At 56.2% G+C, this 26738-nt stretch overlaps 1 protein-coding gene and 1 long non-coding RNA gene across 6 annotated transcripts in view; one reads left to right on the forward strand and one right to left on the reverse strand.

Moving 5' to 3' along the window:
* LTBP3 (latent transforming growth factor beta binding protein 3) overlaps positions 1 to 13926 on the reverse strand; it is an 18284-nt gene extending 4358 nt beyond the window's left edge. For 3 of the 4 annotated variants that reach the window (XM_045486754.1, XM_045486751.1, XM_045486750.1), the window contains exons 1-17: positions 13106 to 13925; positions 9770 to 10099; positions 9433 to 9635; positions 9149 to 9254; positions 8836 to 8928; positions 8538 to 8660; positions 7879 to 8037; positions 7607 to 7792; positions 7013 to 7029; positions 6866 to 6938; positions 6590 to 6688; positions 4613 to 4738; positions 4388 to 4519; positions 4136 to 4264; positions 3775 to 3897; positions 3413 to 3535; positions 138 to 260 (exon numbers count right to left, since the gene is read on the reverse strand). In XM_045486754.1, coding sequence (XP_045342710.1) covers positions 138 to 260; positions 3413 to 3535; positions 3775 to 3897; positions 4136 to 4264; positions 4388 to 4519; positions 4613 to 4738; positions 6590 to 6688; positions 6866 to 6938; positions 7013 to 7029; positions 7607 to 7792; positions 7879 to 8037; positions 8538 to 8660; positions 8836 to 8928; positions 9149 to 9254; positions 9433 to 9635; positions 9770 to 10099; positions 13106 to 13433 — 2473 coding nt within the window. In that variant the 5' untranslated portion in view covers positions 13434 to 13925. Of the gene's footprint in view, positions 1 to 137; positions 261 to 3412; positions 3536 to 3774; positions 3898 to 4135; positions 4265 to 4387; positions 4520 to 4612; positions 4739 to 6589; positions 6689 to 6865; positions 6940 to 7012; positions 7030 to 7605; positions 7793 to 7878; positions 8038 to 8537; positions 8661 to 8835; positions 8929 to 9148; positions 9255 to 9432; positions 9636 to 9769; positions 10100 to 13105 lie in introns of all 4 variants that reach the window. The other variant, XM_045486752.1, reaches the window with a different exon arrangement.
* A 1675-nt stretch (positions 13927 to 15601) lies between these two features.
* Positions 15602 to 25190, forward strand: LOC123602288. 2 transcript variants are annotated; one of them, XR_006714438.1, is made up of 3 exons: positions 15602 to 15799; positions 19790 to 19954; positions 25037 to 25190. It is a non-coding gene; the product is annotated as an uncharacterized LOC123602288 (long non-coding RNA). The 2 variants fall into 2 exon arrangements; XR_006714439.1 differs by lacking the exon at positions 25037 to 25190 and adding an exon at positions 23558 to 23608.
* The last annotated feature ends 1548 nt before the right edge of the window (positions 25191 to 26738 follow it).

The following is a 26738-nucleotide window of genomic DNA, read 5'->3' on the forward strand; positions in this document are numbered from 1 at the left end:
CCCAATCTTGGATAGGGATGCGGGCTGGACATGGGAGTGCCTGACCTGTTTACAGGTAGCTCCGAACTCGGAGCCTGGGCTTAGAAGTCCCAGGATAGGGAGGAACAAGTTAATCTCCAGCTCTAGGCCCCACTCACCCTCGCATTGGCTCCGGTCTCTTGATAGATGGTAGCCGGAGAGGCACTGACATTGGAAGGAGCCTGGCGTGTTGGTGCAGATGCCATTGTCACACACATCCCCGGCCTCACACTCATCCACATCTGCAGGGCACAAGGCGGGGTCAGAGGGCCAGCATGGGGATGGTCTCGGGCGTCTGCCACCCTTTTCCCACTCATGCCTATGGTGTGGAGCACCAGAGTGGAGGCCAGGGGAGCTGAAGGGAAGCACGGGACCCTAACCCGCCCTCCATGTGGCACACCATGCCCTAGTGACCAGGCCAGGTGCTGCCAAGGACCCTGGGCCATGTCCGATTCCAAAGAGCTCAAGCCTCACCAACCTTCATCCATCCTCTCCAAAAACGGCACCCTCCCCATCCCCTCTTCCCATACTGCCCCAGCTGCTCTCCCCTTCCCCTACCTGCCATGGCTCCCTTTCTTCCCATGTGAATAAGCTCCTCTATTCTCTGTCCTTCTCACACAATAGTTTCTTCTCCTTGTGCAGTGAAGGAGCTCGGCTTTCCCCTGAGAGCATGCTTCTCTGCAGTCATTTCTGCCAGAAGCTGGCTCTGGACCACACCTCCAACCCCCGTCCAAACCAAACTCCGCCTCTGAGGTGCACCTGACCCCATGCCAGCCTTCACCTTCTCTACTGCTGTCAGCAGTCACCTTCCTAGTCTCTCTCCCTCTATCTTGCTCCCCATCCTAGAAGCGTTCAGCATCCATGTGGCCAGCTGGCCCCAGCCTCTGACCTCACACCCTTGAGCAGTTTCTGTGACCTTCACCTCAGTGGCAGCCACTCACTCTCAGGACAGGGGCTGGGATCTGCCCCACCTTGGACATCTCAGATGCTGCTTCCTTCCCACTGCCTCTGCTATTCTCAGGTCCCCTACCTCGCCTTCTTTCGCAGGGGCCCACGAACATCTCTCCTTCCTCCTCATCAGTCTGGCAGACCATGCCTGCCTCTGGGTCTCCAGATCCTGGGTGCTAAGAGGGGCGCAGGCAGCTGCCAGACTGTGCACCCTGGGCCACAGCCACTCCCTCTGGCCTCTGGGCCCGCCCCATCCTCAGTGTGGCCAAGGCTACCCTCCCCCACCTCCCAAGCCTGGACCTTTGGAAAGCCCCTAGACAGCTCCCATGCCCTTGGGCAGTCCCAAACCTCTACTGGTCATTACAAGTCTCCTACTGGACTCAGACTCTTCACTGTACATGAGAGAATTGAGAGGAATCTCTTTTAACCTCCTGCAAATCATGATACCCGTTCCCCTCTGGCTCCCATTAGGGCAAGACATGTCCCTTTCCCTGTCCATGGCCCCTCCCCCAGCTGCCCTTGTCATCCCCTCGCCCATTTTCATGGCATCTCCTCAGCCTACAACCCTACACCCCATTCTGGTAGCCCCAGGTCTCGCTCTTCCGCACTTGCTAGCTGCCATCTCCTAACCCCCTCGTGCCACAGAAACCACCCTAACAAGGTCACCGGGAGCTTTCTCATCTTACCACTTAGTTCTTATTTTACAAGAACCTCTCTGTTGCATTTGCTTTATCCTCCTCTGTCCTGGGAGCCTCTCCTCCCCCAGTTTCGCAGCTGGTGCTCCTTGGGCCTCCTTCCATCCCTCCTCCCCATCTCCCACTCCTAGACCCCTGCCTTCCGCTGATGTGGTATTGCCCACAAGGCTCTGTGAGGCTCCCCTCACTGGACCCACCCCCCTTGGCTGAGCAGACGCACCCTAAGGCTCCACGGCCCCCGACGTCCACACAGTTCTAGGAGTGTGTGTGTTGGGGGGGGGTGTTTGGCCCAAGGCTTCCAACCTGTATGGCCCACCTTCTGCTGTCATCTCCAGCCCAGAGGCCTGCAGAAACCACCCACTCAACTTGTCCAGCATGAAACTTGGGTGTCTTCCTTCTCAAATATGCACCACGTCTAGAGACCCTATCCCAGTGAACAGCACCACCCGCAGAGTCACCCAAACCAGACCCCTGGAGGGTTCCTTGTTCCCCTCCCCCACCCCCACCCCCACCTGGGCATACAGTTAACAAGCCCCGGGGAATCTGCTTTAATATTTCTCTAATATCACATCACCTCAAGACCATCCTGAGGCAACTTCTCTCATCACATCCACCACTATCTGTGTCCTGAGCCATCAGTAGACCTCCAGCTACTCTCCACACCCAGCATCAGGAAACTTTCTAAAGCAAATGGTGAATCTTGTCCCCCTTCCCCTTAAAATGCTTCAGGTGATGGGGCGCCTGGGTGGCGCAGTCGGTTAAGCGTCCGACTTCAGCCAGGTCACGATCTCGCGGTCCGTGAGTTCGAGCCCCGCGTTGGGCTCTGGGCTGATGGCTCAGAGCCTGGAGCCTGTTTCCGATTCTGTGTCTCCCTCTCTCTCTGCCCCTCCCCTGTTCATGCTCTGTCTCTCTCTGTCCCAAAAATAAATAAACTTTAAAAAAAAAAATGTTTCAGGTGCCTTATAACGCCCTCAGGATGAAGCTTAACCTCCTGGGCAGGGCTTAGAGGGGCCTTCCAGGGGCTGAGGCCCAGGGCCTCGGGTCCTGCCCCTCACCAGCCAGCCTCAGCCCCCACTCTCTGCTTCTACCTTACAGTTCCCCGCACACGCAGCGCTGTTTTTCACCTCTGCGTCCGCTGGTGCTGACTTCCTTTGCTTGGCTAATTTCTGTTGGTTCTTTAAGACAATTCAGGTCTCCCCTCCTCCCAGCCCTGCACCCACATTCCATCCAGGCCCACGGCCTTGCGCTCTCCAGACTTCCTGGTGCATAAGAAACATTAGTGCAAGGGCGCCTGGGTGGCTGTCGGTTAGGTTAAGTGACCGACTGACTCTTGGTTTCCGCTCAGGTCATGATCTTCCGGTCGTAGGATGGACTCCACACTGAGTGTGCAGTCTGCTTAAGATCCTCTCTCTCTTTCTCCCTCTGCCCCTGTCCCCTCTCTCTAAAAAAAGAAAAAGAAACTGTGCATTGGGACTACTAACGCCCCTCCCCATTCTTTTATAGGTTTTTCTTTTCTTTAAATTTAAGGAACCTGCTTTGCAAAAGCAGCTACAGCCTTGCCTGCTAAGACCCTTCCTACACAGAAATCCTGGTGGTCTTTCCATGGGCTAGGTTCGCTGAGAAAATGAGTGACTAGATCCGTGAACCGGAGGGTGCATTATCTATCTCCTGCCCACCGTGGGACAGACTCGGTCCCCAGTTTGCGCGCGGCGTGGGTGCGGGGGGCGTTGACTGGCAGGGCTGGGGCTCACCCAGGCAACTGCGGCCATCCGGCGCAGGCGCGTAGCCCTGGGCGCACGTGCAGCGGAAGGAGCCTGGGAGGTTCTCGCACCAGCCCGGTGAGCAGGGGCTGCCCTCGGCGCACTCGTTCACGTCTGCGGCAGAGAAGACTCACCTCGGTCGCCACCCCCACTGGGCCTGGCACTGTGTCGGGGTGGGGGTCTCCCCCGCCCAGTATGGGGGGCGCCGCCTGCGAGGCGACTCTCACGAACATAAGCCCTGCCCCTGCCCTAACCGGACCCCGAAACTCCCCGGTCGCGGGGGACCCCTCCCGGATGGGCCCCGCCCATTTGCCTTCGAACCCGCCCGTCCGGCATCTAGGCCCCGCCCTCACCGCGGCAGGCCCCGCCCCCCTGGCTGCGGTAGCCGGGCTGACAGGCAATGCACTTGAAGCTCCCGGGTTTGTTCTCGCATTTGCCATCCGGACAGGAGCTAGGGTCTCGGCACTCGTCGATGTCTGCGTGGGTGAGGCGAGAAGGAGGCAGACCCATTTGGGGACATCGTGACCGACCAGGCACTCAGTATCCTTGGCAGGACCTCCCTCCGTCACGGATCAACGGGGCCCACTGGGACCTCAGGGCTCCCGCACCCCAACCTCTGAGGGGCCCAGAGCTGGAGTCCAGGCCCCCTGCCCCCACGCCAGGCCGAGGGACAGCGGAGGACCCCCTGTCGGCCCGGATGGGGTCTTCCCCCACCTTCGCACACGGGCGGTCGTGAGGCTTTGAGCCGGTAGCCGGGGTAACAGTTGCACTTGTAATGACCGGGGAAGTTGAGGCAGAAGCCGCCGTCGCCGCAAAGGTGGGGCTTGGCGCACTCGTTCAGGTCTGCGCGGGAGGAAGAGGGCGCGAGGGGGGCGCCAGGGGCGGCAGAGGCGGTTACGCGGCGGCCGGGACGACTGCCCCCCCCTCCCCCCAGCCTCCGCGCCGCCCCGGCCCGGCCGCGCTCACCCACGCACGAGCGCCCCCCGGCGCCCACGTGCAGGCGGTAGCCGCGGTTGCAGTGGCAGTTGTAGGAGCCGCCGGTGTTCATGCAGATGCCCCTCCCGGCGCCGCACGGCTCCGCCTCGCACTCGTTCACGTCTGGGGAGGACGCGCGGGCGGCGAGACGTCAGAGGGATATGGGGACCCGAGGCCGCCCCCGGGCCGCCCGCCCGCCCGGCCGCCCGCGCTCACCCACGCAGTAGCGGTGCTGCGGGTGCGACCGGTAGCCCGGATTGCAATGGCAGGAGTAGTCCGAGGGGCCCGGGACGCACTCGCCGTGGCCACAGATGTTCTGGTTCAGTCGGCACTCGTCTGTCTCTGGGGGGGGGGGGGGGGGTGCGGAGCATGGGGCTGAGCAGGGAGCACTCACTTTCTGCCACGTTCCCCGGGGCGGACCTCCATACCCCATTCTTAATAACCCAGATACCTGAGCCTGGTCACACCATGACCTCAGGCCCCTGTGCACTCATACGCCAATCCTAGGATTTCCTATACCTCTATCCCAGATAACCCCAGCATCACGACCCCAGATAGCAACCCCAGGTCCCTGACATCCCTCTCCTCAACTCCAGGATCCCTGATATTTCTATTTCTACTCACTATATTCTGTCTCCCCGTCACCCCAAACCCGATCACGTCCCCTCAGGGCCTCAGTCATCCCAATGCCCCTACCCAAGGGGCTCTAAGACCCTCCCCTCCAGTCACCTCAATATTTAAAATCCCGCAGCATTTGTTACTCCCATATCCTCTAGCCCAGTGACCCCAACACCCTTGCCTTAGGGACCCGGGTCCCCCATTCCAGAATGGTTGATTTCCTTCCCTTCCCAAGGCAGGCAGGAGCTCTTTCCTGGGAATCTGGCTTGCCCCTTCGTGGATATGTAGGCAGTCAGATCCAGAAACCCCCTTCACTTTCTTTGTCAACAGTCTCACTGAACTCCCTCACTCCCCCTCTCCCTTCCCCCCCCCCCACCTGCAGCCCAGGCCTTGACCCTGAACCCTGCCCCACCCAAACACACCTGGTGAGCTGCTCTTTTTGCCTAGAGTATCTCTCCCTACACCTAACACCCTCTCCTCTGAGAAGCCTCCCCAGATGCCTCTTCCCCCACATTCCCACAACCCCCAGGGCTGTCACTGCATTGTCCTAGCCTGTACAGGCCTCCTGGGCAGCCACCTTCTGCCTGAGCCATCACTCCCCCCTCCCCCAGACCATCTAGCTTCCTAGATTTCAATGGGGCCGGTGGCTCCCTTGTAGCTTTGGAGTCCACACAGACTTGGGCTTGAACCTGGCTCAGATGTGTGATCTGCGGGCAAGATACTGAACCTGAGCGTCTGTTTTCTCATCTGGAAGATGAAGCTACCAGTGTTCACTTGCAGAGTATGAGAAGGTTAAGTGATGTTTAGTACGTAAAACTCTCCGGTCGGTGCCTGGCACAAGGCAATTGCTCAGCCATAGCTAGCAATTATCATGATGCCCCAAACCCTACAGACACTTCCCACAGCCTTTGGGATCAAACCCAAGCCTCTGAACAAGGCTCCACGCGTCGGCCCTCCCTTGGTTCAGAAACACGGGGCTGTGTGGTTTTCCCTCCTCCACCAGCGTTTCCATGTCTCCGTGCCTTTGCCTAAACTTCACTTGGAATGTCCCGTTTTCCCAACCTGCACACCCATTTCTTCCCCACTTCTTCTCATTAATTTCCAACACTCTTTAAAGCCCTGCTAGCCTTCTCTCATTGCCACCCTACATATTATCATAATCCCCAGACTTCTTTTCTTCTCTGATTTACTTTTTCATGGCATTTATGAGACATCCTGGATTTTTAGTTACTGATTTGTTTTCTGTTTCCTGCGCAAGAACAGGGAATTTTTGCCTTTTGCTTACTACTGTATCCCCAGCACCTAAACCGTGTCTGGCACATAACAGGTACTCAATAAGTATTTGTTGAATGAATGAATGAGCACCGTCAGACTGGGCTGACCACCACAATACCCGGATCCTTCAAGGTTGCACGCCAAGGCTTCCCCAGAGCCCAGCCCAGGGTCAGGCACACAGGAAGCCTGGGTGGAGGGTTAGTGCTCAGGAATGATGGGGGGAGGGGGCGGTAAGGGAGGACTGAAATTAAGCCAGGGACCTGGTATCTCCAGGACATGGCCTACGTGGGCAGGTCTTACCTGTGACCTGGGTAGGAGCAATCTCCACTGCACTGCGGGAAGGGGGCAGGTCTGGCAGGAACCAACGCACGGTGGGAGGCGAGGGCCTGGAGATCAACTCTGTAGGTGACAGTGTTCGCCGTCAGGGGGTGTAGAGGATGGGAGAGCCACCCCTCTCCAGGCAGGCCAGTGGCTGGGACTTCACACCCATCTTCACTATCCCCGGATGGCTAAGCTGTCAACCACCCCCCAGTGACAGTCCTTGAGGACTGGTTCCTCCAGCACCGCCCAGCTCACCAGGGTAGGGCCTGGCAGGAGATGTGGTGGCGGTCAGGTGGCTCTGCTGTGCCGACTGTTCCTCCATCACTGGCTGTGAGTGACAGCAGCATGAGCCCTCTGTCTCCTTGGCTTCCCCGCTCCTCCCACCTGGGCTCTCATACTCACTGAGTCCGTGCTCACCCCTAAAAGGGAGGAAGATGGGGCCATTAGCGCAGGGCTGGGAAAAGAGAGTTAAGACTGGGATTGGCAGTTGGTATTTGTGGTTAGGGTCTCTAAGAGTTCAGCACTCATGTCTCTGGGTCAGGTGTCAAAAGTTAGATCCTGGAGCCAGGGGGCGTTTGCATCACGGGTCAGGGGAGCGGGTATGGGGAGCAATGGTTGGTCAAGGTCCTTGAGTTATCGAGCAAGACTCAGGAGGTTACAGCTAGGGCCAAATCCTTGGGCCAGGAGACAGAAGGTCAGATCTAGGGACAGCATTCGGACTGGATCAGTGCCCTGGTTTGGAAATCAAAGGGGTTCCAGGGTCAGAGGAATAGATCCGGAGGGCAATGGATGGTCAGATCCTGTCCATCAGGGGGTCAAATCCTGGGGTGACAACCTTGGTTCGGGACGAGAGGGTCGATTCTGGGGGTCAGTGATGAGGTCAATGATGAGGAGCTAGGGGTTAGACTCTGAGGTCACATCTGTGGGTGGGGAGCCAGGGGATCGAGTCTTAAGGCATTCATCATCTGTCAGGGAACAGAAAGACTCAGGCCAGACCTCGTTCTTCCTCCGCGTCCTCAGGTGGCGGTGCCCGGCTGGGGCTCTCAGGATGCTGCTGGGGCTTGGGTGGCCCGTCAGGGTGCAGGAAAAGGGAAAAATCACTTTCGCCTTGAATGGTGAGGGTCTGGTGGGAAGTGAGGATGTGGTAGCCCTTCCCAGCTGGACAGATCTCCTTGAAGGCAGCTGCGGCCAGAGGGAAGGGCAGAGAAGTGAGTGTTTCCTAGACGGGCACAGAGACGGCCCCTTCGCCCCACATGCCCCACGCTCACCAGTGCCATCAGCCGGGCAGCGCTGGCACCTCGCGCCCCAGGCCTTGCCCACGCTGCAGCAGCAGAGCTGGCGGGTGAGGCGCGTGGTCAGCGGGTGCTGGCACTGGTGCTCGGGGCTCACCAGGCGGAAGCACAGGCTCTTCTCCTCTGGCTTGTCCGCTGTGGGGGCCAGTGGCAGGCATGGTCACCTGGGCCTGATCGCCGCCCATGTCCCTCTTCCAAGCTGCTCCAGGCCTTGCCTCTCTGGCCCAGACAACCCTTGATCCTCCTGTGGTCTCTGACCTCAGGTGACCCCGAACTCACGTGATCCCCGAACCCGTGTTTCTGACCTCATGTGACCCCTGAAACCTCTGTGACCGCTAGCCCCATTGACCCCTGATTCTAGCTGCTGTATGTAGGGCTTCATCCCTCCTACCCACCAAGACCATGATCTCCTACAACCCTACTCTATATAGTCCCTGACCCCATGTGACCTCTGACCAGATCTCAAGTGACTCCTGACCCCACTTATCCCTGATCCTATCGGCTCTGGGCCTCGATCCTCCTGCAATCAACCCTTGACCACACGGTGACCTCTGTGACCTCTCTGATCCTTGCCGCTTGCTGCTTGGAGGTCCATGCCTGTGACTTCCCAGGGACCTGAGCCCCCCCATTCTCACCAATGCACTGCGTTCGGGAGGGGCCCAAGCTATGGCCAGGTGGGCAGACGCAGCGATAGGAGCCGGGGTTGTTGAGGCAGTCACCATGGCGACACATGCCGGGCATCGCGCACTCGTTGATGTCTGTGGTAAGCAGGAATGTGATCCCTCTAGTCTGGGGCCATAGGGTGACAGCAAGCTACTCCGAACACCTCAGGGTCCTGCCCCAGCCCCGCCTGCTCCCTCAGTCACCTCGGGGCCTCCCCCAGTGACAACTGGCTTGCCCCGCCAGCCCACAGAATCTCCTGGCTGGCCGTACCCTGGCAATGGGTGCTATTGAGTCTCTTGTAGCCCTGAGGGCAGTCAGCGCCCACCTCCCCACGTACAGGTCCTGGTTTCTGCACCCCTGTGTCTGCAGAGAGAGGAGACGGTGGCAGGGGAGGACACTGGGGGTCCTGCAGGGGAGGGGGGAAAGGAGGGCCATGGGGAGGAGCAGAGTGGGATGGGTGAGAGGAATCTGGTGGGCAGGGAGAGGCTCGGGCGGCACCGGCTGGGTCCTCCCCTGCAGGGGAGGAAGAGTCATGCGGAGGTCCACCCTGCAGTGACAGGGGTCCCGGAGCCCAGGCACTCACACTGCAGCTGGGGGCACTTATGGCACTTGCTCTGGCCCCAGGCGGTGCCGATGCTCCCACAGCAGTCTTCCTGCTTGGTGAGGCCGGGGAGGGGGTTGCTGCCGCACTAGGGGAAGTTGGGACTGGGGTCACAGGGCGCCCAGCCCCACCCAGCCTCCCTCCCCAGGCCCCCTTCCTCCCTCCTCAGCCCGTGGGCCCCCGTTTTGCGCAGTCCCCGTTTAGTTGGGACAGGACAACCCTGGGAGACCGAAGGTCCGGTCCAGCTGGACTGTGGATTCACTCACAGGCTGCTTGGGCAGTGTGTCCTGGAAGCAGCGGCCCAAGGGCTTCTGGGTGGGTGGCCGGGGGTGCTGGGGCTTGGGGTGCGGCAGCAGGTGCTGCGAGGGGGCTGGGCCCTCGGCGTTCGGCCCCTCGATGCGGTGAACTTGGACCGAGGCATCGGGAGGATGGTGCACGCGCACGTTCACCACGGGGGGCGGGGCCTGCACTGGGGGGGGGGCGGGGCACGGTGGCTTCAGGGCTGCCCCGCACCACCGGTTGCCGGTGAGGTTGCTCATTCCGTTCCCGCCACCCTAGTGTCCGCCCACTTCGGCCACCCCGGGTCTGCCCGTGGTCCGGTACCTTCCGCTGAGATCTGTCCCGGCCCGAGGGGCACCAGGAAGGCTGCATGCTGGGCAGGGGGCCCCTCCCCGGGCCCGGGCGGATCAGCGATCACCTGGACCGCGTAGATGGCATGCTTGCTGGCTACAGACTCGCTTTCTGGAGCCAGGGGCGGAAGCGCGCCTGTGGACAGGGCCCCGGCCCGGCCAAGCCCGGGGCCTGCGCCGCCGGTGACCCCGCCAGCTCCTCCGGCGGGCACCTGGCAGAAGCGACCGGTGAAGTCCGGGGGACACAGGCACTGGTTTCGGGAGGAACACTGGCCGCCGTTCATGCAGGGCAGAGGGCACACCACTGGGGAGGGGAGGTGGATCAGGAGCCGGGCCCACCGGCCCTCCCAGCCCCCAGGCCTGCTCCCTCACCCACAGCCTGCCTCTTTCCCCTCCTCCCTACTTCCTTGCCACCCACTGGCCCTGTCCTTGAGAAGCTGGCTTTTGGAACACATAGAAACTGCCCTATAGGTCTTCCAACATCCCACTACCCACGTTGGCTTCTGGAGTCTTAAGTCCTGTACTTAAATCCTCGCTAGGAGGCCACGTGCCAGCTGTGTGGCCCTGAGCCCCGTGCCTCAGTGTCCTCGTCTGTAGGGATGTTTGTTGTGTCTATGAAATGAGGTCACGCCTGTACAAACACTCAGTGCCCTGCACGCTGAGTGTTTAATGAGTAGCAAATGATGAGGACGATCGTGGTGATGGAGCAGATTTTCTCTCCTCTGGATTTCCCTCCAAACGTTCCTGGGAATGTGATCTCTATGTGGCACTTCCTCCTTTCCTAAATTCTCCCCATTCAGACCTCAGCCCTCTCCGGGTTCGCCCTCTTCCTCCCTCCCTTTGCCTTGCCACGCCAGGGCCCACATCTCTAGCTGCTACCTCTCTGGGACCTCTCTTGGGCACCTCCACCCAGGGGACACTGTCTGAAATCAGCATCCTGCCCCCACCCCTCCCTCTGGACCACCCGCTGGGGAATCCTTGCCGGCCAAGGTCGTTCTACTGAGCCTCAGAGGCCGCATCTCTCCTGCTCCACTCCACCCAGTTCCGGCCTCTCTACAGTCTCATGAACCCATGTCCCTCCCCGCCATGCCCTCTGCCCCTCTGGTGCCTTGTGTCTTGCCACCCATCCTCCTCCCGGGCTTCCTGCCTCTCTCTCTCTCTCCTGCCTGTCCACAGCCCAGCACCCCCAGAGAAACGAGCCTCAGGCAAAGCCCTGGCGTATCACATCCCTGCTCACTCCTTGCTTCCTTGCACAAACATTTAAGGCTCTCCATGGCCCAGAACGAACCTTCTTTACGTCCATCCCCCTCTGCTCTTTCCACGTGCACCCCATGCCTCAGGACTCCTCTCCCTCCTCCTACAAATGGGTCACATCTCCTGCCTCCATGGCTTCATTTATGCCACCCTCCCTCAGAGCCCTGTCCCTCCACCTCTACATAGTCAAATATTATCCTTCCAGCCTCAGTTTCTCCTCCTGGGAGCTTTTCCATGTATCCCCGCCACACCTCTGTTCTCTCTCCTGAGTTATCACCCTCTGTCCTGCTCTGCCTGGCACTTAACTTGGTTATATTTATGTCTGTCTCTCACAACACGAAGAGTGTTTTGGAGGGTAGGGCTGGGTCTGCCTCAGCTCTGGGTCCCAGAGGAGGTTCAGGGGGAATGACTGAAGGGCTGAGTGGCAGGCTGGGACCTATGTCTTTCTGTCACACACACACTCACATCTCACATCCAGCCTTGGGGCCCTGAGCTCACACACCAGACCCAGCCCCTCTCCTGCCTGCCCCATGGCTGCCCTCACTTCCCAGGATGGAAAGCTGGGGGTGATGCTCTTCTGGACACCTGCAGGGCCTCAGAGGGCCAACCCACATCCATGGCCGTCAGGGCCTGGCTAAGAGCATCCCGGCCCAGCCCATCCTGCCAGGACTCTCAGGGCAGAAGGGGTGTGTCCTGGGCTGGGGGAGGCAGGATCCTCTCCTTCCTGCCTCCCAGTGAGTCACCCATAGCGGTGAGGGTGACCTCTCAATGACACCCGCCCACTGTGGCCTGGGCTCTGAGCCTGGGGGATGTGGGCAGCACAGATGGAGACAGCAGCCTGGGCAGGATGGCCAGGGGGTCTGGGAGGCCGGGCCCATATACACTCACATGCACGGTCATCTCCTCTGTCTGTCTGTCTCTCTCTGTCACACACACACACACACACACACACACACACACACACGCATTCATTTTGGCACCAACACAAGCTCACAGAAACACTCCCATAGTGACTGGAGACATACACCCAGGACAACACAAAGGAACATGTAATTAATCACAGAGTGTCACTGCAAAGCCCATGCATGCACACGCACACACGCACATCTCATGAGACTCTGAGCCACATCAGTGGAGTTCCTTGGGCCTGTGAGTCGGTACGTTGAGTATAGGAATGTGTAAGAGGGGCCGTTTCGCTGGTGCCATCCTGGGCCCGGCCTAATTACCCTGTCCAGGAGGGTAATTACTGCTGGGACACCTCCCCCAGCCTGGCCCACAGGGCCTTGCGGGGAGGAGAGCCCAGCCCCAGGCCTTGCCCTTTGAAGAGAGATGCTGAGGAAGGGGTAGGCTCCAAGTGGAACTGGGGAGTCATGAGAGATTGTTGGGGAGGGGAGACTCTGAGGCAGAGCTCCTGAGATCTTACGGGGGAGGCATAGATGGGGTGCCAGGGAAAAGATGGACTGAGGACCCCAAACAGCCCCCACCTCCAGGTCTGCACTCCGCCTGTTAGGCCTCAGCACCCCTCCCCTCCAAGACCTTGCCAACATCTAACTTCTTCACCCCCAGCCCTGACCTTGGCTCCTCCCCCCAGAGCATGCAGGTGTCTACCCCTGGCAGGCCCTACTTTAGACGTTTTGAAAAGATTTCTCCTGTTTCTTCCAGCAATTCTGTTTCTTAGGGGAGAATTTGTCCCTTCTCTGAGACCTCCTTGGCCCCAGCTCACATCCCTCAAAAGCCCCTGTGTAATGACCCTGACTCCCTCTCAGAACCCAGCACCTTCCCAGCGGCCTGTATCATGCAGGACCCCAGCATGACTGCACACCTTAAGCCTCAACCCTGCCCCAAAGCTGTGAAGTCCCAGTCCACGCGGCCCTCCAGCTGTGGCCGCAGGACTCCAGCCTCCCAAGCCCCTCGTGTCCCCCCGGCCCCAGGCCCCCAGAGCTCTGCACTCCGCACCCTGCGCCCCCAGTGTCACAGACCCTACCCCACCAGGTATCCCGCATTTGTCCTGCTGTCTGCCTTCCCGCGTCCCCCACCCGGGCCCCCGGGCCCTCACCCACGCGGAAGCCGGAGCCCGTGAGCGTATCGGTGCTGTGGCCGTTCTCTCCGATGAGCGTCATGTTGGAGCCCTGCTGACAACTGTCCCGACACTGGCCCTTGAGACAGGTCCGCTTGCAGATCACGGGCGCAAAGACCACCTTGAAGCGCTCCCGGGCCAGCGCCCCGCCCCCGCCGGCGCCCCGCTCGCCCGCCGGCCCCCCCTCGGCCCCGCCGCCCGGGCCCAGCAGCAGCAGCAGCAGCAGCAGCAGCGCCAGCAGCCCCGCCGCCCCCGCCCCGCGCATCTCAGGGGCCAGGCCGCCAGCAGCCCCGCGGGGCCCGGGCATCCGGGGCCGCAGGACCCGGGGGGCGCGCCCGGGCCGGGGCTATGGTCGCGGCGCCCCCCGGGGGGGGGGTTGAGGGGGGTGGGGTAGCAAGCCGGGAGCCCCGGGAGAGGGGGGGAGAGAGGGCAGCGAGGGAGAGGAACAGAGGAAGCGCGCGGGGAGGGGACGGCAGGCGCGGCCGGGGGCCCGGTGCGAGGCCAAGAGATGGAGGCTGGACCGCGGGGAGCCCAGAAACTTCCAGAGCCCCGGGAAGGAGCCCAGCCAGCCACGAGCCGGGGCCGGGGGCCTGCGAAGGCCCCGAAGTGAGGCGGCCGCGCGGAGGCCGAGCGGGTTGAGGCGGAGAGGAGGAGCGAGGGGAGAGGAAGGCCGGGCGGCCGGCCCGCTCCGCGCCTCCCCCGGCCGGGCTGGGCTCCCGCGGCCGCCGGGCAGCAGGGAGCGCGCGGGGCGGACGCAGGGAGAAGTGAGCAGTTGTTTTCCCTGGCTGCGGCGCGGCGGCGGCGGCGAAGGGGGCTGGGACGCTGGCCCCGGGCCAGGGAGACAGTTTTTTTTTTTTTTTTTTTTTCAGTTTCAAGCGTCGCCGCTGCCGCCCGGAGGAGCGAGGGCGTGCGGGCGGGCGGAGGCCGGGGTGGGTGGGGGGCGGTCCCCACCCCAGATGCCCGCCCCGCCGGAACCCGCCGCCGCCGCGCTGGGCGCCTGCCAGAGGGCCCTCACCTGGGCCGCCGGCCGGGCCGCCGGATTCCTCCGGGCGGGGCGGCGAGGCCGCGTCAGAGCGGGAAACCGAGGCTGGGGGAGGAATTCGGGGCCCGGCCGGGTCACGCGGCCGCCGGGGCGGCCAGGTGGGGCTGGAACCCAGGCCTCTCAGCCCTTTCCCAGCCTCCCTTGCGCACGTGGGGGGCTCACCACCCCAGAGTCACTTCTCATTAGTGCCGCTCCACTCGCCTCCGAGGAGGGGGCTCCAGGAGAGGGCACCCTTGGGCCAGGGGCTCCGAGAGCCGGAAGAGGGGCCGAAAGAACGAAGCTGGAGGCCCGGCTTCCCTGCCAACACCCCCCCCCCCCCCCGGAATGGCTTCCTGGTGCCCACCCTGCCCCCACCCCCTTCGCCTTGTCTGGCCGGGCTGGCGGGGCTGGCTCTGGGCCTCAGACACTCTGGAATCGCCAAGGTCTGAGCTCAGGGCCTGGCCCCCTTCCCAGGCTAACAGCCGGGAGGAGGGGGGTGCTGCTTGAGGGCCCAGGGGGCTGGGGAGGGGCACAGCAGGGCCCCAGGGCAGGGGTTGGCAGGGGCTGGGGAGGGGCCTTGGGTTTGGTAAAGCTTCAGAGGAGCCAGGCCTGTCCACTGGTCTGGAAAGGAAGCCCTGGAGGCCTGCTGTGTCCTGGGGCCCCAACTGTGCCGACAGGGCCCGGCCAGGAGACCCCAGGATTCAGTGTCTGACTCACAGAACTCAGCAGGGGGTGGGTGTGACCAGGGTATCCTGAGCAGCTCACTGCCAGGTCAGAGCAGCACCAAACCCTCTTCTGTTGGGCCCTGGGGGTGGCAGTCTGACTGGGGGAGGGGGTTCAGGGACTTGCCTTTAGGAACACCTGTGCAAGGAACTCATGGTTTTTACTGTGAGGGTTGATTTACTTGGGTAGCTTTGGAGGGACTGAGGGAAACCCTTAAGTGTAGACCCTGCCTGAAGTGCCCAGTGGACTCTGACCTGTTCATACAGCCTGGTGTTGCAGGGACGGGATGAGGCCGTGTCCTCAAGGGATCCCTACTGCTGGAGTCCCAAAGTGGATACGAGAGACAGCCCCACCCTCCCTCGGGGCTCAGATCACACACTGAGGCAGGGAATAATAGTGAGCGCTTACCACCTGCCAGGTTCAGGGCTGAGAGGTCCGTAGTCATTTTTTCCTCCTACTCATTTGAACCTGACTCTCCTCTGTTGAGAACAGGCTGTGGCTCCCCTTGGAACACAGCACACAAACAGACCAGGGTTGGGGTCTTAATCTCTCCAAGCCCCAGTTTTCTCACCTGCGAAATGGGGCTCTGTTCATTCAACCAACTGAGAATCCACCAGGATTCTGCTAAGGTATAGGACCCATCCCTGCCTCACCTGGAGCCTCTGTAGAGGACAGAGGGCATGCGGGACTGGGGGACGGGAGGGGAGAGAGATTCAGTTCTCTCTGAACTAAAAGAAGGCAAGCAAAACAACAGGGTGCAACGTGGGAGAGGATATGGCTGTGGGAGGCCACCCAGAGGAATTTGTTTTTTTTTCATTTCAGTGGGACTGTATCAGGGCAAGAGGGGATGTTGCTGCCATCACCGCAGAAGAGATGCTACATCCTGGGCACAGTGGAGATGTATTTGGGAGGTGGAATCTAGACACTGGGTGAGTGGCCGGTACCCGACAGGCAGGTGGCACGAATGGCTCAGGGAGTCTGGCCTGAGCCCGAGGGTGGGCGAGGATGGTGGCGGAGAGGGAGATGCTGGGAAGAGCCTGGGGTTCTGTTTGAGCCCTTGCTGAGTTTGAGATGCTTGTGTCATCCAGATAGAGACATCTCAACCCAGCGGTCTAGAGCTCAGACAGAACGTCTGGCCCGAAGACACAGACTTGGGGTCCGTAGCATACAGGGGCATCGATGGCCATGGGAAAGGATGGGCTCAGCCTGGGAGAGAAGAGGGCCCTGGGTCAACCAGGGAGGTCCCCACTCCCAGGTCAGGGAGAGGAGGCAGAGTCGGAAGTGACTCACAAAGAGCAGCAGGAGGGAGCACGGAGGAAAGATTGAGAGGAGTGTTTGGGAGGAGTGTGTGGCCAGCAGTGTCCCCTGCTGCCGAAAGCAGGAGGGGGTGGTGACAGCCCTTCTTCAGGGGCTGCTGAGGGGACTCAGTGACTTAAGGCAGCGAAAGCAAGCACTCCGTCCAGTACCGGGCACATTCTGAGTGCTTAGTAAATGTTATCTGTCATCATCACCAAACTCCTTAAGCTCAGTGGGGAGCCAGCAGGGAACAGAGGACACCTGCATGTGGGTGATTGAGGGGGCTGGATGGGAGGGACCGCTTACAGAAGGCAAGGAGACCACCAGGGGCAACAGAGGGAAGCCCTGGCCGCTGAAGGGACTTGGGGGTGGGGGGACCTACTACCCCACTAACCTAAGCCTGGAGCCACAGGAGCTGGGGCTGGGGCCTGCAGCAGAGACCCTGGGCACCAGAGAGGGGGCTGGGCTGAGGCAATATTACTCTAGTCTCCTCTTGTCCTGCTGGGCCTCCCAGGGGCTGAGCCCCAAAAGCAGCCTGTGGGCAGGGGCCCCTGGGAGGTTTCAGCACATGAGGTTGGCCATGGAGCAAGGAGGACAAAGAGGCAGAGTGGACCAGCAGGGTAGACTTTGACAGTCCAGCTCTTGGGGCCTGCCCCTGTCTAGCCTCATCTCCTGCGTCGCTATACCCAGCACCCCATCTCCCTAGAATCTACCAGCATGCTTCCATGCCTCCTGGATAGAGTTCTCCTGTAAGTCCAAGGAGACCATGACCTTTTCGGTCATTCCAGATCGTTTCTGCTGCCCAGCGGATCTCCCCACTGCCATTTCTGCCCTCGTCCCTCTTCTACCTGGTGCCAGAGCTGCCTTTTTTGTTGTTGTTGTAAGTTTGTTTATTTCGAGAGAGAGAGAGAGAGAGCGCGAGCCGAGTAGGGACAGAGAGAAAGGGCAGAGAGAGAATCCCAAGCAGGCTCTGCACCATCAGTGCAGAGCCCTACACGGGGCTCGAACCCGCAAACTGTGAGATCATGACCCCAGCTGAAATCAAGTGTCCGATGCCCTGCGTTGGGCTCTGTACTCTCAACACGGAGTGTGCTTGTGATTCTCTCTCCCTCCTGCTCACACGTGCATGTGTGCTTTCTCTCTCTCTCTCTCAAAATAAATAAATACATAAACTTAAAAAAAAAAAAAAAAACCAACAAACCTGATTCCAACCATGCTACTCCCCTGCTTAAAAAGCCTCCAGTGGCTTCCCTTTGCTCCCTGGCCCCCAAGGTCCTCTGTGCCTCAGAGGTGCTGAGTTCTTGACTCTGCAGGGAATGAGGGTGGGGTCAATCCTTTTTTGTCTAGGGTTCTTGCCTCTAGGAAGCATTTCTTTACATCTTTCTCTAAAACAGCCACCTCTGGCCCTCTGGGTCCCATCACCTATTTGTTTCCTGCTGGTATTCATCACAGCCTGAAACATTCTTCTCCCCCTCCTCCTCCTCCTCCTCCTCCTCCTCCTCCTCCTCCTCCCTCTCCTCCTCCTCTTCCTCCTTCTTCTTCTTTTCATGTTTATTTATTTTGAGAGAGAGCGCGCACAAGCATGAGCAGGGTAGGGGCAGAGAGAGAGGGAGAGAGAATCCCAAGCAGGCTCTGCGATAGCAGCTCAGAGCCCGACTCGGTGAGATCATGACCTGAGCTAAAATCAAGAGTCGGACGCTCAACCCACTGAGCCACCCAGTCACCCTTGGAACATTCTTCTTTATAGGTGTGTTTACTTCTTTTTTTTTTTTTTTTTAAGTTTTTCTCTTAATGTTTATTTATTTTTGACAGAGAGAGAGAGAGAGAGAGAACGCGAGTGGGGGAGGGACAGAGAGAGAGGGAGACATAGAATCTGAAGCAAGCTTCGGGCTCATCAGCACGGAGCCCAACGTGGTGATACCCGACCGTGAGATCATGACCTGAGCCGAAGTCGGACACTTAACCGACTGAGCCATCGAGGCGCCCCTATAGGTGTGTTTACTTCTTTATTTTCTGTCTCCCAGCCATCCCAGGAAGGCACACCTTTGTCTCCAGATCCTAGCACAGGGCCTGGCACACAGAAGGTGCTGAAGTTTCTTGACTGGCTAGGGGGAGTGAGCCACAAGAACACCCATCATTTACCACGCACTTTATACCTTTACATTATTACATCCTCCTAGTGACCCCGGGAAGGGGGTACTGAGGCTTTGAAAGATGAAACAGTTAGACTCAGGTCATCAGGTGAGTCAAGTGTGGGAATGGAACTCAAGGCTGCCTGATCTGAAACAGACACAAGTACTCTTGGGAGGGAGGAGTGAGAAGGGTCCCACAAATGTCCTAAAGATAGGTGCGTGGGGCCCTGAGGGCAATGACGAGCTCCACTGGGATGGGACAAACATGAGGCAGGGGACCCAGGCCCAGGAAATGTTCAGACCTGCTTAAATTTAGGGGCGGCTCTGTGTGGAGGGAGTTCTTGAGGCCCAGAGAAGGCAAGGGACTTGGCCAAGTTTACACCGCCAGTCAAGAGCAGAGCCAGGACTCAAACCCAGGGCTCCCAATGCCTCATTAGGGGAATTGGCGGGACAGGAGAGAGGCAGCCCGCGTAAGGAAGTTATATTTCAGGAGGCAGCAGAGCACAGCGGTGGTTTTCTGGCCTTAGATTTTCCTGGCTGCATCCTGTACCAACTATGGGAATTGGGAAAACTCTTCAACTTCTCTATGTCTCAATTGCCTCACTGTTAAACAGGGATGCAAATGAGTTGGCATTTAGGAACCCCTTAGTGGGTGCTGGCCACGTGGTAAGTACTCAGTATATGTTAACTCCTGTCATTGTGATCTGGGTCTGGGAACCATGATGGGCTGCTTGTGGGGAGGTGGGGTACAACTACTAGAAGAGGGGCTCTGTGCCACCTTCAGAGTTCTGAATGTCTTTAGGAAGCTTCTAGGCTCTGAAGACATGACTCTGGAGGGTAGGGGAGTGGGGGGCTACGCATCAGTTCTGAAGGTGAGGGTGGAAAGTTTCAGAGGCCTGGAGAGGACGATTCTGCCCCGAAGCATCTCTCTCCCAAGACACTTTGGCGAGAGTGGCTTTCACTGAGTCCCTCCCATGTGCCACATACTGTGACGAAGGGATGGGATTGGAAAATGAAATGACGCTTTCTTCATGCTTGATCAATCAGGCAGCATCTTCGGCCCTGCTACCCCTCTCCACCTTTCAAACACAGGAAAAGCCCACTGAGAATCAGGCTCTAGAGATACACTGCCTGGATGGAGTCCCAGCCTTGTCACATCCGAGCAGAGTGCTCATGGAGAAATCGCTTAACCTGTCCAGGCCTCAGTTTCCTCATCTGTAAATTAGAGATGATGATAAGACCTAATTCACGGTGTCGTCCCGAGCATTAAGCGAGATAGGTCTTGAAAAGCCCTTAGCACAGTGCCCACCCCAAAGAAAACATACACCGCAAGTTGAGTAGTAGTATTTTTGTCACTGTATCATCAAGCCCTTTCCTGTTCCACAGAAATGTCAGGTCAATTAACACTACAGTTAAAAACAAGAAGAAAAGCTGATACCTTTCGGGTGCCTGTTAGTGTGAAGATACAATAACATAAATTATATTTTTCAGAATCACAGCTATGCATCATAGACCACTTGGTACCATGTGAAACCTGACCTCCAAATGAGGCGGTCAAGGGTGGCTGTTATTGAGTTGTGCGAGTATATCTGCCACCATGGTGTTTGCTGCCACTGAGGAATGGGCCTAACTACTGCCATGTCAGCAGTGCCACAGGTAGGGACAGATGTTGGGCTGGCTTACATGAGGGTGTGATAGATTCATTGGTGAGGGAATAGTCTGAAAGAGTCCAAGCCCACTGCTTCCCAGACAACTGGTCTGCTTTCCATGACTACTATGAATAAGCTTTACCACCAGCTTTTCTAGGATCTTCTTTGTACCCCTGTCAAAGACTGGTGAGGGGCTGAGACTGCCCCCTACTTGCAGAGTAAGAAGTGAGCCCACCATTGTCTTGTGCATGCCGGCAGAAGACATGAGATTCTTGGGTCAGAGACAAAGGACTTCATTACTCAGGGCACAGTAAACAGTGTGATCATGAGCCTATTGACATTAGTCCCCTTGTCCCTAAGTCCCATGGAGGTGGCATCAATGGGCCAGATAGATGTCTGCACACAGTGGGTTGCACTAGGGAGAGGACTCTAAATTTAGAGAACCCAAATCTTTTCTTGTTTTTAATATATATTTTTTGTCAAGTTAGCTAATTTACAGCCTATACAGTGTACTCTTGGCTTCGGGAGTAGATTCCTGTGATCGATCATTTACATACAACACCCAGTGCTCATCCTGACAAGTGCCCCCCTCAATGCCCATCACCCATTTTCCCTGCCCCCACCCCCATCATCCCTCAGTTTGTTCTCTGTACCTAAGAGTCTCTCTTATTTATTTATTTATTTATTTATTTATTTATTTATTTACATCCAAGTTAGTTAGCATATGGTGCAACAATGATTTCAAGAGTAGATTCCTTAATACCCCTGACCCATTTAGCCCCTCCCCCCTCCCAGAACCCCTCCAGCAACCTCTGTTTGTTCTCTATATTTAAGAGTCTCTTATGGTTCGTCCCCCTCCCTGCTTTTATAGTATTTTTGCTTCCTTTCCCTTATGTTCATCCCTTATGTTCCCTTAAATTCCTCATATGAGTGAAGTCATATGATATTTGTCTTTCTCTGACTGACTGATTTTTCTTAGCATAATACCCTCTAGTTCCATCCGCATAGTTGCAAATGGCAAGATTTCATTCTTTTTGATTGCCAAGTAATACTTTAGTGTGTGTATGTGTGTGTGTGTGTGTGTATACCACATCTTCTTTATCCATTCATCTGTTGATGGACATTTAGGCTCTTTCCAATGTTATAGCACTGCTATAAACATTGGGGTGCATGTGCCCCTTTGAAACAGCACACCTATATCCCTTGGATAAATACCTAGTGGTGTAATTGCTGGGTCGTAGAGTAGTTCTAGTTTTAATTTTTTGCGGAACCTCCATAACTTTTTCCCAGAGTGGCTGCACCAGCTTGTATTCCCACCAACAACGCAAAAGAGATCCTCTTTCTCCGCATCCTCGCCAACATCTGTTGTTGGCTGAGTTGTTAATGTGAGCCATTCTGACAGGTGCGAGGTGGTATCTCATTGTGGTTTTGATTTGTCTTTCCCTGATGAGTGATACTGATCATTTTTCATGTGTCAGTTGGCCATCTGGAGGTCTTCTTTAGAGAAGTGTCTATTCATGTCTTTTGCCCATTTCTTCACCGGATTATTTGTTTTTTGGGTGTTGAGTTTGATAAGTTCGTTGTAGATTTTGGATACTAACCATTTATCTGCTATGTCATTTGCAAATACCTTCTCCCATTCCGTCGGTTGCCTTTTGGTTTTGCTGATTGTTTCCTTCTCTGGCAGAAGCTTTTTGTTTTGATGAGGTCCCAATAGTTCATTTTTTGCTTTTGTTTCCCTTGCCTCCAGAGACATGTTGAGTAAGAAGTTGCTGCGGCCAAGGTCAAAGAGGTTTTTGCCTGCTTTTTCCTCGAGGATTTGGATGGCTTCCTGTCTTACATTTAGGTCTTTCATCCATTTTAGGTTTCTTTTTGTGTATGGTGTAAGAAAGTGGTCCAGGTTCATTTTTCTGGATGTCGCTGTCCAGTTTTCCCAGCACCACTTGCTGAAGAGACTATCTTTATTCTATTGAATATTCTTTCCTGCTTTATCAAAGATTAGTTGGTGTACTTAAGAGTCTCTTATAGTTTGCCTCCCTCTCTGTTTGTAACTTTTTTTCCCTTCCCTTCCCCCATGGTCTTCTGTTAAGTTTCTCAAATTCCACATATGAGTGAAAACATATGGTATCTTTCTCTGACTGACTTACCTCACTTAGCACAATACCCTCCAGTTCCATCCACGTTGTTGCAAATGCCAAGATTTCATTCTTTTTCATTGCCGAGTAGCATTCCAGTGTGTGTGTGTGTGTGTGTGTGTGTGTGTGTGTGTGTACATACACATCTTCTTTATGAACCTACATCTTTTCTTTTTAAAAAAATTTTTTAACGTTTATTTATTACTGAGAGACAGACAGACACAGAGCGTGAGCATGGGAGGGGCAGAGAGAGGGGGAGACACAGAATCCAAAGCAGGCTCCAGGCTCTGAGCTGGCAGCACAGAGCCCGACGCGGGGCTCAAACTCATGAACTGTGAGACCATAACCTGAGCCGAAGTTGGTCGCCCAACCAACTGAGCCACCCAGTCGCCCCTGAACCCACATCTTTTCTAATGGCCAGCAAGCATGTCTGCCCTTCGCTCTGGAGGAGACATTGTTTCCATCTTCTCTTCCATGGCTGCTCACTGTACCAACATCCTTGAGAGGAGTCCAGGACAAGGGAGATAGTCCCTCTCTTGCAAAATGTGCAGAAACTTAAGAGACTCCCAGAGAACTATTTTGCAATAATAACCAATCCTCATTTCTGAACTTTGATTTTGGCAGATTTTCCCATGAGGGTACCCCGTCATCAGTAAATCTGATCAACAGAGTCTGGGACCAAATCTGTTCAATTTGTCACACACAGCATTACGTATGGCTTCTCTCAACAGGAATTGAAGCAGCAGAATGAGGTCAATTTATAGTACTGACCTCAACCTCAACCATGCCCCTCAGGGTCCTAGTTCAACAAATTCATTAAGCATCAGATCTCCCTTAAAGAGCGAGGTTGCAGGGTGACCAGTTAAGCACCCAACTCTTGATCTCAGTTCAGGTATTTTTTTTAAATGTTTATTTATTTTTGAAAGAGAGAGACAGAGCGTGAGTGGGGAGGGGCAGAGAGAGAAGGAGACACAGAATCCGAAGCCGGCTCCAGGCCCTGAGCCATCAGCACAGAGCCCGATGTGGGGCTCGAACTCATGTGAGATCATGATCTGAGCTGAAGTTGGATGCTTAACTGAATGAGCTACCCAAGCGTCCCCCAGTTCAGGTCTTGATCTCAGGGTCTTGAGTTCAAGCCCCACATTGGACTCCGTGCTGGGTGTGAAACCTACTTAAAAAAAAAAAAAAAAAAGGCGGGGGGGGGGGTGGTTGCTTGCTTCTAGCTATCAACCTTTCCACTTGACCAGAAGTGTTAACCCAGGTAGGTATAACAGAATATATCACAATTGCACGGACTCTGCCCCGGCTGGCAAGGAAGAAGTCCAGGGAAATTCTATCCTCCATAGCAACACGAGGTAGTGAATTAAAACTCTCCTAAAAGATTTCTAGGCCAAGGTGGTGCCACTGATCACTTCAACTAAAGTCGGATAAATTAAAAAAAAATTTTTTTTTTAACGTTTTTATTTTTGAGAAAGTGAGAGACAGAGCATGAGCAGGGGAGGAGAGAGAAAGAGGGAGACACAGAATCCGAAGCCGGCTCCAGGCCCTGAGCTGTCAGCACAGAGCCCGACGCGGGGCTCGAACTCACAGACCGCGAGATCGTGACCTGAGCCGAAGTCGGACGCTTGACCGATTGAGCCACCCAGGCGCCCCAGAAAGGCGGATAAATTTGAAGTCATCGTGTTTTCAAGAAAGAGGCAAGTTAACATGTAACTTCCACACAAGTCGTGCAGTCTCGAGGATGCACATGGTGCTTCTGGGAAGAAACCTGCCCCCCCCCACCCCCCGCCAAGTGGGACCTGCATCAGTTGGGGGCCCAACTGACAGCGCCTCCAATGTGGCTTCTCCACACGCTAGTCGCCTTAGAGTGCCCAGTCCAAGTCAAATAATGGAGCCTAGTCTTTGTTTTTGGAGGGACTGATCGAGGGCCCAACCTCTCTGGGTTGTCCGTGCCACCAGCCAGATGGCATTCATCTACCCCAGGGAATGTCTGAGTGATGACGGCTACAGGCTTGGGGATGAGGAAGACGCCTGGAGGTGCTGGTGTTGGCAGGTGTTTTATGTGGGAAGCAGGGGAGCCGAGGCCACCCTCTGCTGCTCCCGGTCTCTCAGCTCAGGCGGAATGGCAATCAAAGCAAGGTCAGAGCTCTCGAGTGGACGATAACAGACCCAGCAGGCAGTTAAGTTTAAGGCACTCGTGACAGTTTGCGTGCATTGGACCAGGATGTTTTCCTTAGTAAGGGAGGCTCCAGGTGCCTTGGAAAGACAAAGATCACTAATGTCTCTCTCTCGCTCATGGCTTCTGTGTCTGAAGTGCTCCCTCCGAGCTGCCCAGGCGGTTGTTTCACTTCCATTGTTACAAGATCACTCTGTTCTGTTCCCGTAGCCAGAACGTCACCTTTTTCCAATCATTCCCTACTGACATCTTTCATCTGGAAGGGTCTGGTGCAAGAAGGACAAGGACATTTAAAAAAAAAAATTTTTTTTTAACGTTTTTATTTTTGAGAAGTGAGAGAGCATGAGCAGGGGAGGAGAGAGAGGGAGAGAGGGGGGGAGGCACAGAATCTGAAGCAGGCTCCAACCTCTGAGCTGTCAGCACAGAGTCCGACGTGGGGCTCGAACTCACAGACCATGAGATCATGACCTGAGCCGAAGTCAGATGCTTAACTGACTGAGCCACCCAGGCGCCCCTGACAAGGACATTTTTATAAAACTTACCAGGACTCATTAGGTCCCCCAGTCTACATTTGGGCCACTTCTGAGGACTCAGAGAACACTCCAGTTGTTTTCACGATCCAGGACCACATCTGTCCAACAAGAGAACCTAGGTGGTTGAACCACAATTCAATGTAAATCTCGTAGGTCCCCTTTGAGCTGCCACCGAGGAAATGCAGCAACCAGGCTGGGGCTAGTGTTAGGGGAAACAAAGAATCACGTATTTTTTTGTTTTCTAGAGATTTTACACCAAACATGGGGCTCGAACTCACAACCCTGAGATCAAGAGTCGCCCGCTGTACCAACTGAGCCAGCCAGGTGCCCCAGTGACTTTTTAAAACTGGTCTATCTAAACCCCACCCCTCTCATCCTGATCATTACAAAGGACATAGCCAAGAGGAGATGGTCCCATCCTGGGGACAGCCACATTCAGTGACTGAACTGCTGTACTGAGTTGTGTGGACCGGGGGGAGGGCCAGAAATATTTTTGAGCTTATTATTTCTTTAAGTAAACTCTACCCCCAACGTGGGGCTTGAACTCCCCACCCCAAGATCAAGAGTTGCATGCTTTTTGAGTTTAGTTTTGAGGAAACTACTTCAACACTCAACAGTGCCACCTGCCTGCGGATGATAGCATGAAAGGGCCACCAAATCCCTAGACCATCAGCCCCTTGTTGCGTGGCTTTTGGGATAACAGTTGCCCTGTTCCTACGCTACAAATCATCCAGAAAGTAAAATGCACAGATGAGTCTCAAGAACCACAATGATGTGGCCAAAGCTGCCTGGCTGGACTGGCACAGCACCACCGTACCCTGAAAAAGGCACCGCCGATAGCCGCAAGAAGGAGTGAAAGGTTCTATGTAGTCAATTCCCCCGGAGAGAACAGGGGCAACACTCCCTACGCTGTGACCTCCCTAGTCGTAGGACACACAGATGAACGTTCGGCAGGAGTCCCAAGTTTGGCCGGGAGTGGTGGCCTCTGTACCAGAAGCCTAGAATCTTCTACTTTGTGCCCACTCTATGGTGGTGGACGTGTTGCGTGTGATGAAAGACCCAGGAAGAAATGGAGACAGCCTGGGTGATGCAGGACCGATCAACAGCTTGATTCTTGCCAGTCTCGCTAGAGAATGGCCCAGAGCATGGGCAGCTACATGAGCTATCTGTATTGAGCAGCCGCGGTTTGTTTCCACAGTTAGCTGAAAGCATTGCCATGCGAAGCCCCCTATTGGGCGGCAGGGTTACTATCACTGGCATTGACCTCACCTGTGGGGACTCCCTGACATAGCAACCACAGCCACATTGCTTTCTGGCTGCAGCTGCCAGGTTCATACCCTTTGGCTAACCTGCGCCTGAGCTGGTCAGTCCAGCAAAAGGTTTGTCAATTTTGTTGATCTTTTCAATGAACTAATATGTAGGTTAGTTGATTTTTCTCTAATCTTTACTGTAGCTTTTCTTTTGCTTGCTTTGGGTTTAGCTTATTCTTCTTTCTCTATTTTCTTAAAAAATATTTTTTAATGTTTATTTATATTTGAGAGACAGAGAGAGAGAGAGAGAGAGAGGAAAACGCAAGTTGGGGAGGAACAGAGAGAGGGAGACACAGAATGTGAAGCAGGCTCCAGGCCCAGAGCTGTCAGCACAGAGCCTGACGCGGGGCTCGAACTCAGGAGCCGTGAGATCATGACCTGAGCTCAAGTCGGACGCTTAACCGACTGAGCCACCCTCTTTTTCTATTTTCTTAATGTGGAAGTTTAAGCTATTGATTTCAGAGCTTTTTTTTTTCTTTTTAAATTGAAGGTTTTAGGGGTGCCTGGGTGGCTCAGTCGGTTAAGCGTCTGACTTTGGTCCAGGTCATGATCTCACGGCTCCTGAGTTCGAGCCCCGCGTCAGGCTCTGTGCTGACAGCTCAGAGCCTGGAGCCTGCTTCAGATTCTGTGTCTCCCT

Source organism: Leopardus geoffroyi, chromosome D1, assembly GCF_018350155.1.
Source record: "Leopardus geoffroyi isolate Oge1 chromosome D1, O.geoffroyi_Oge1_pat1.0, whole genome shotgun sequence".
Lineage (NCBI taxonomy): Eukaryota > Metazoa > Chordata > Mammalia > Carnivora > Felidae > Leopardus > Leopardus geoffroyi.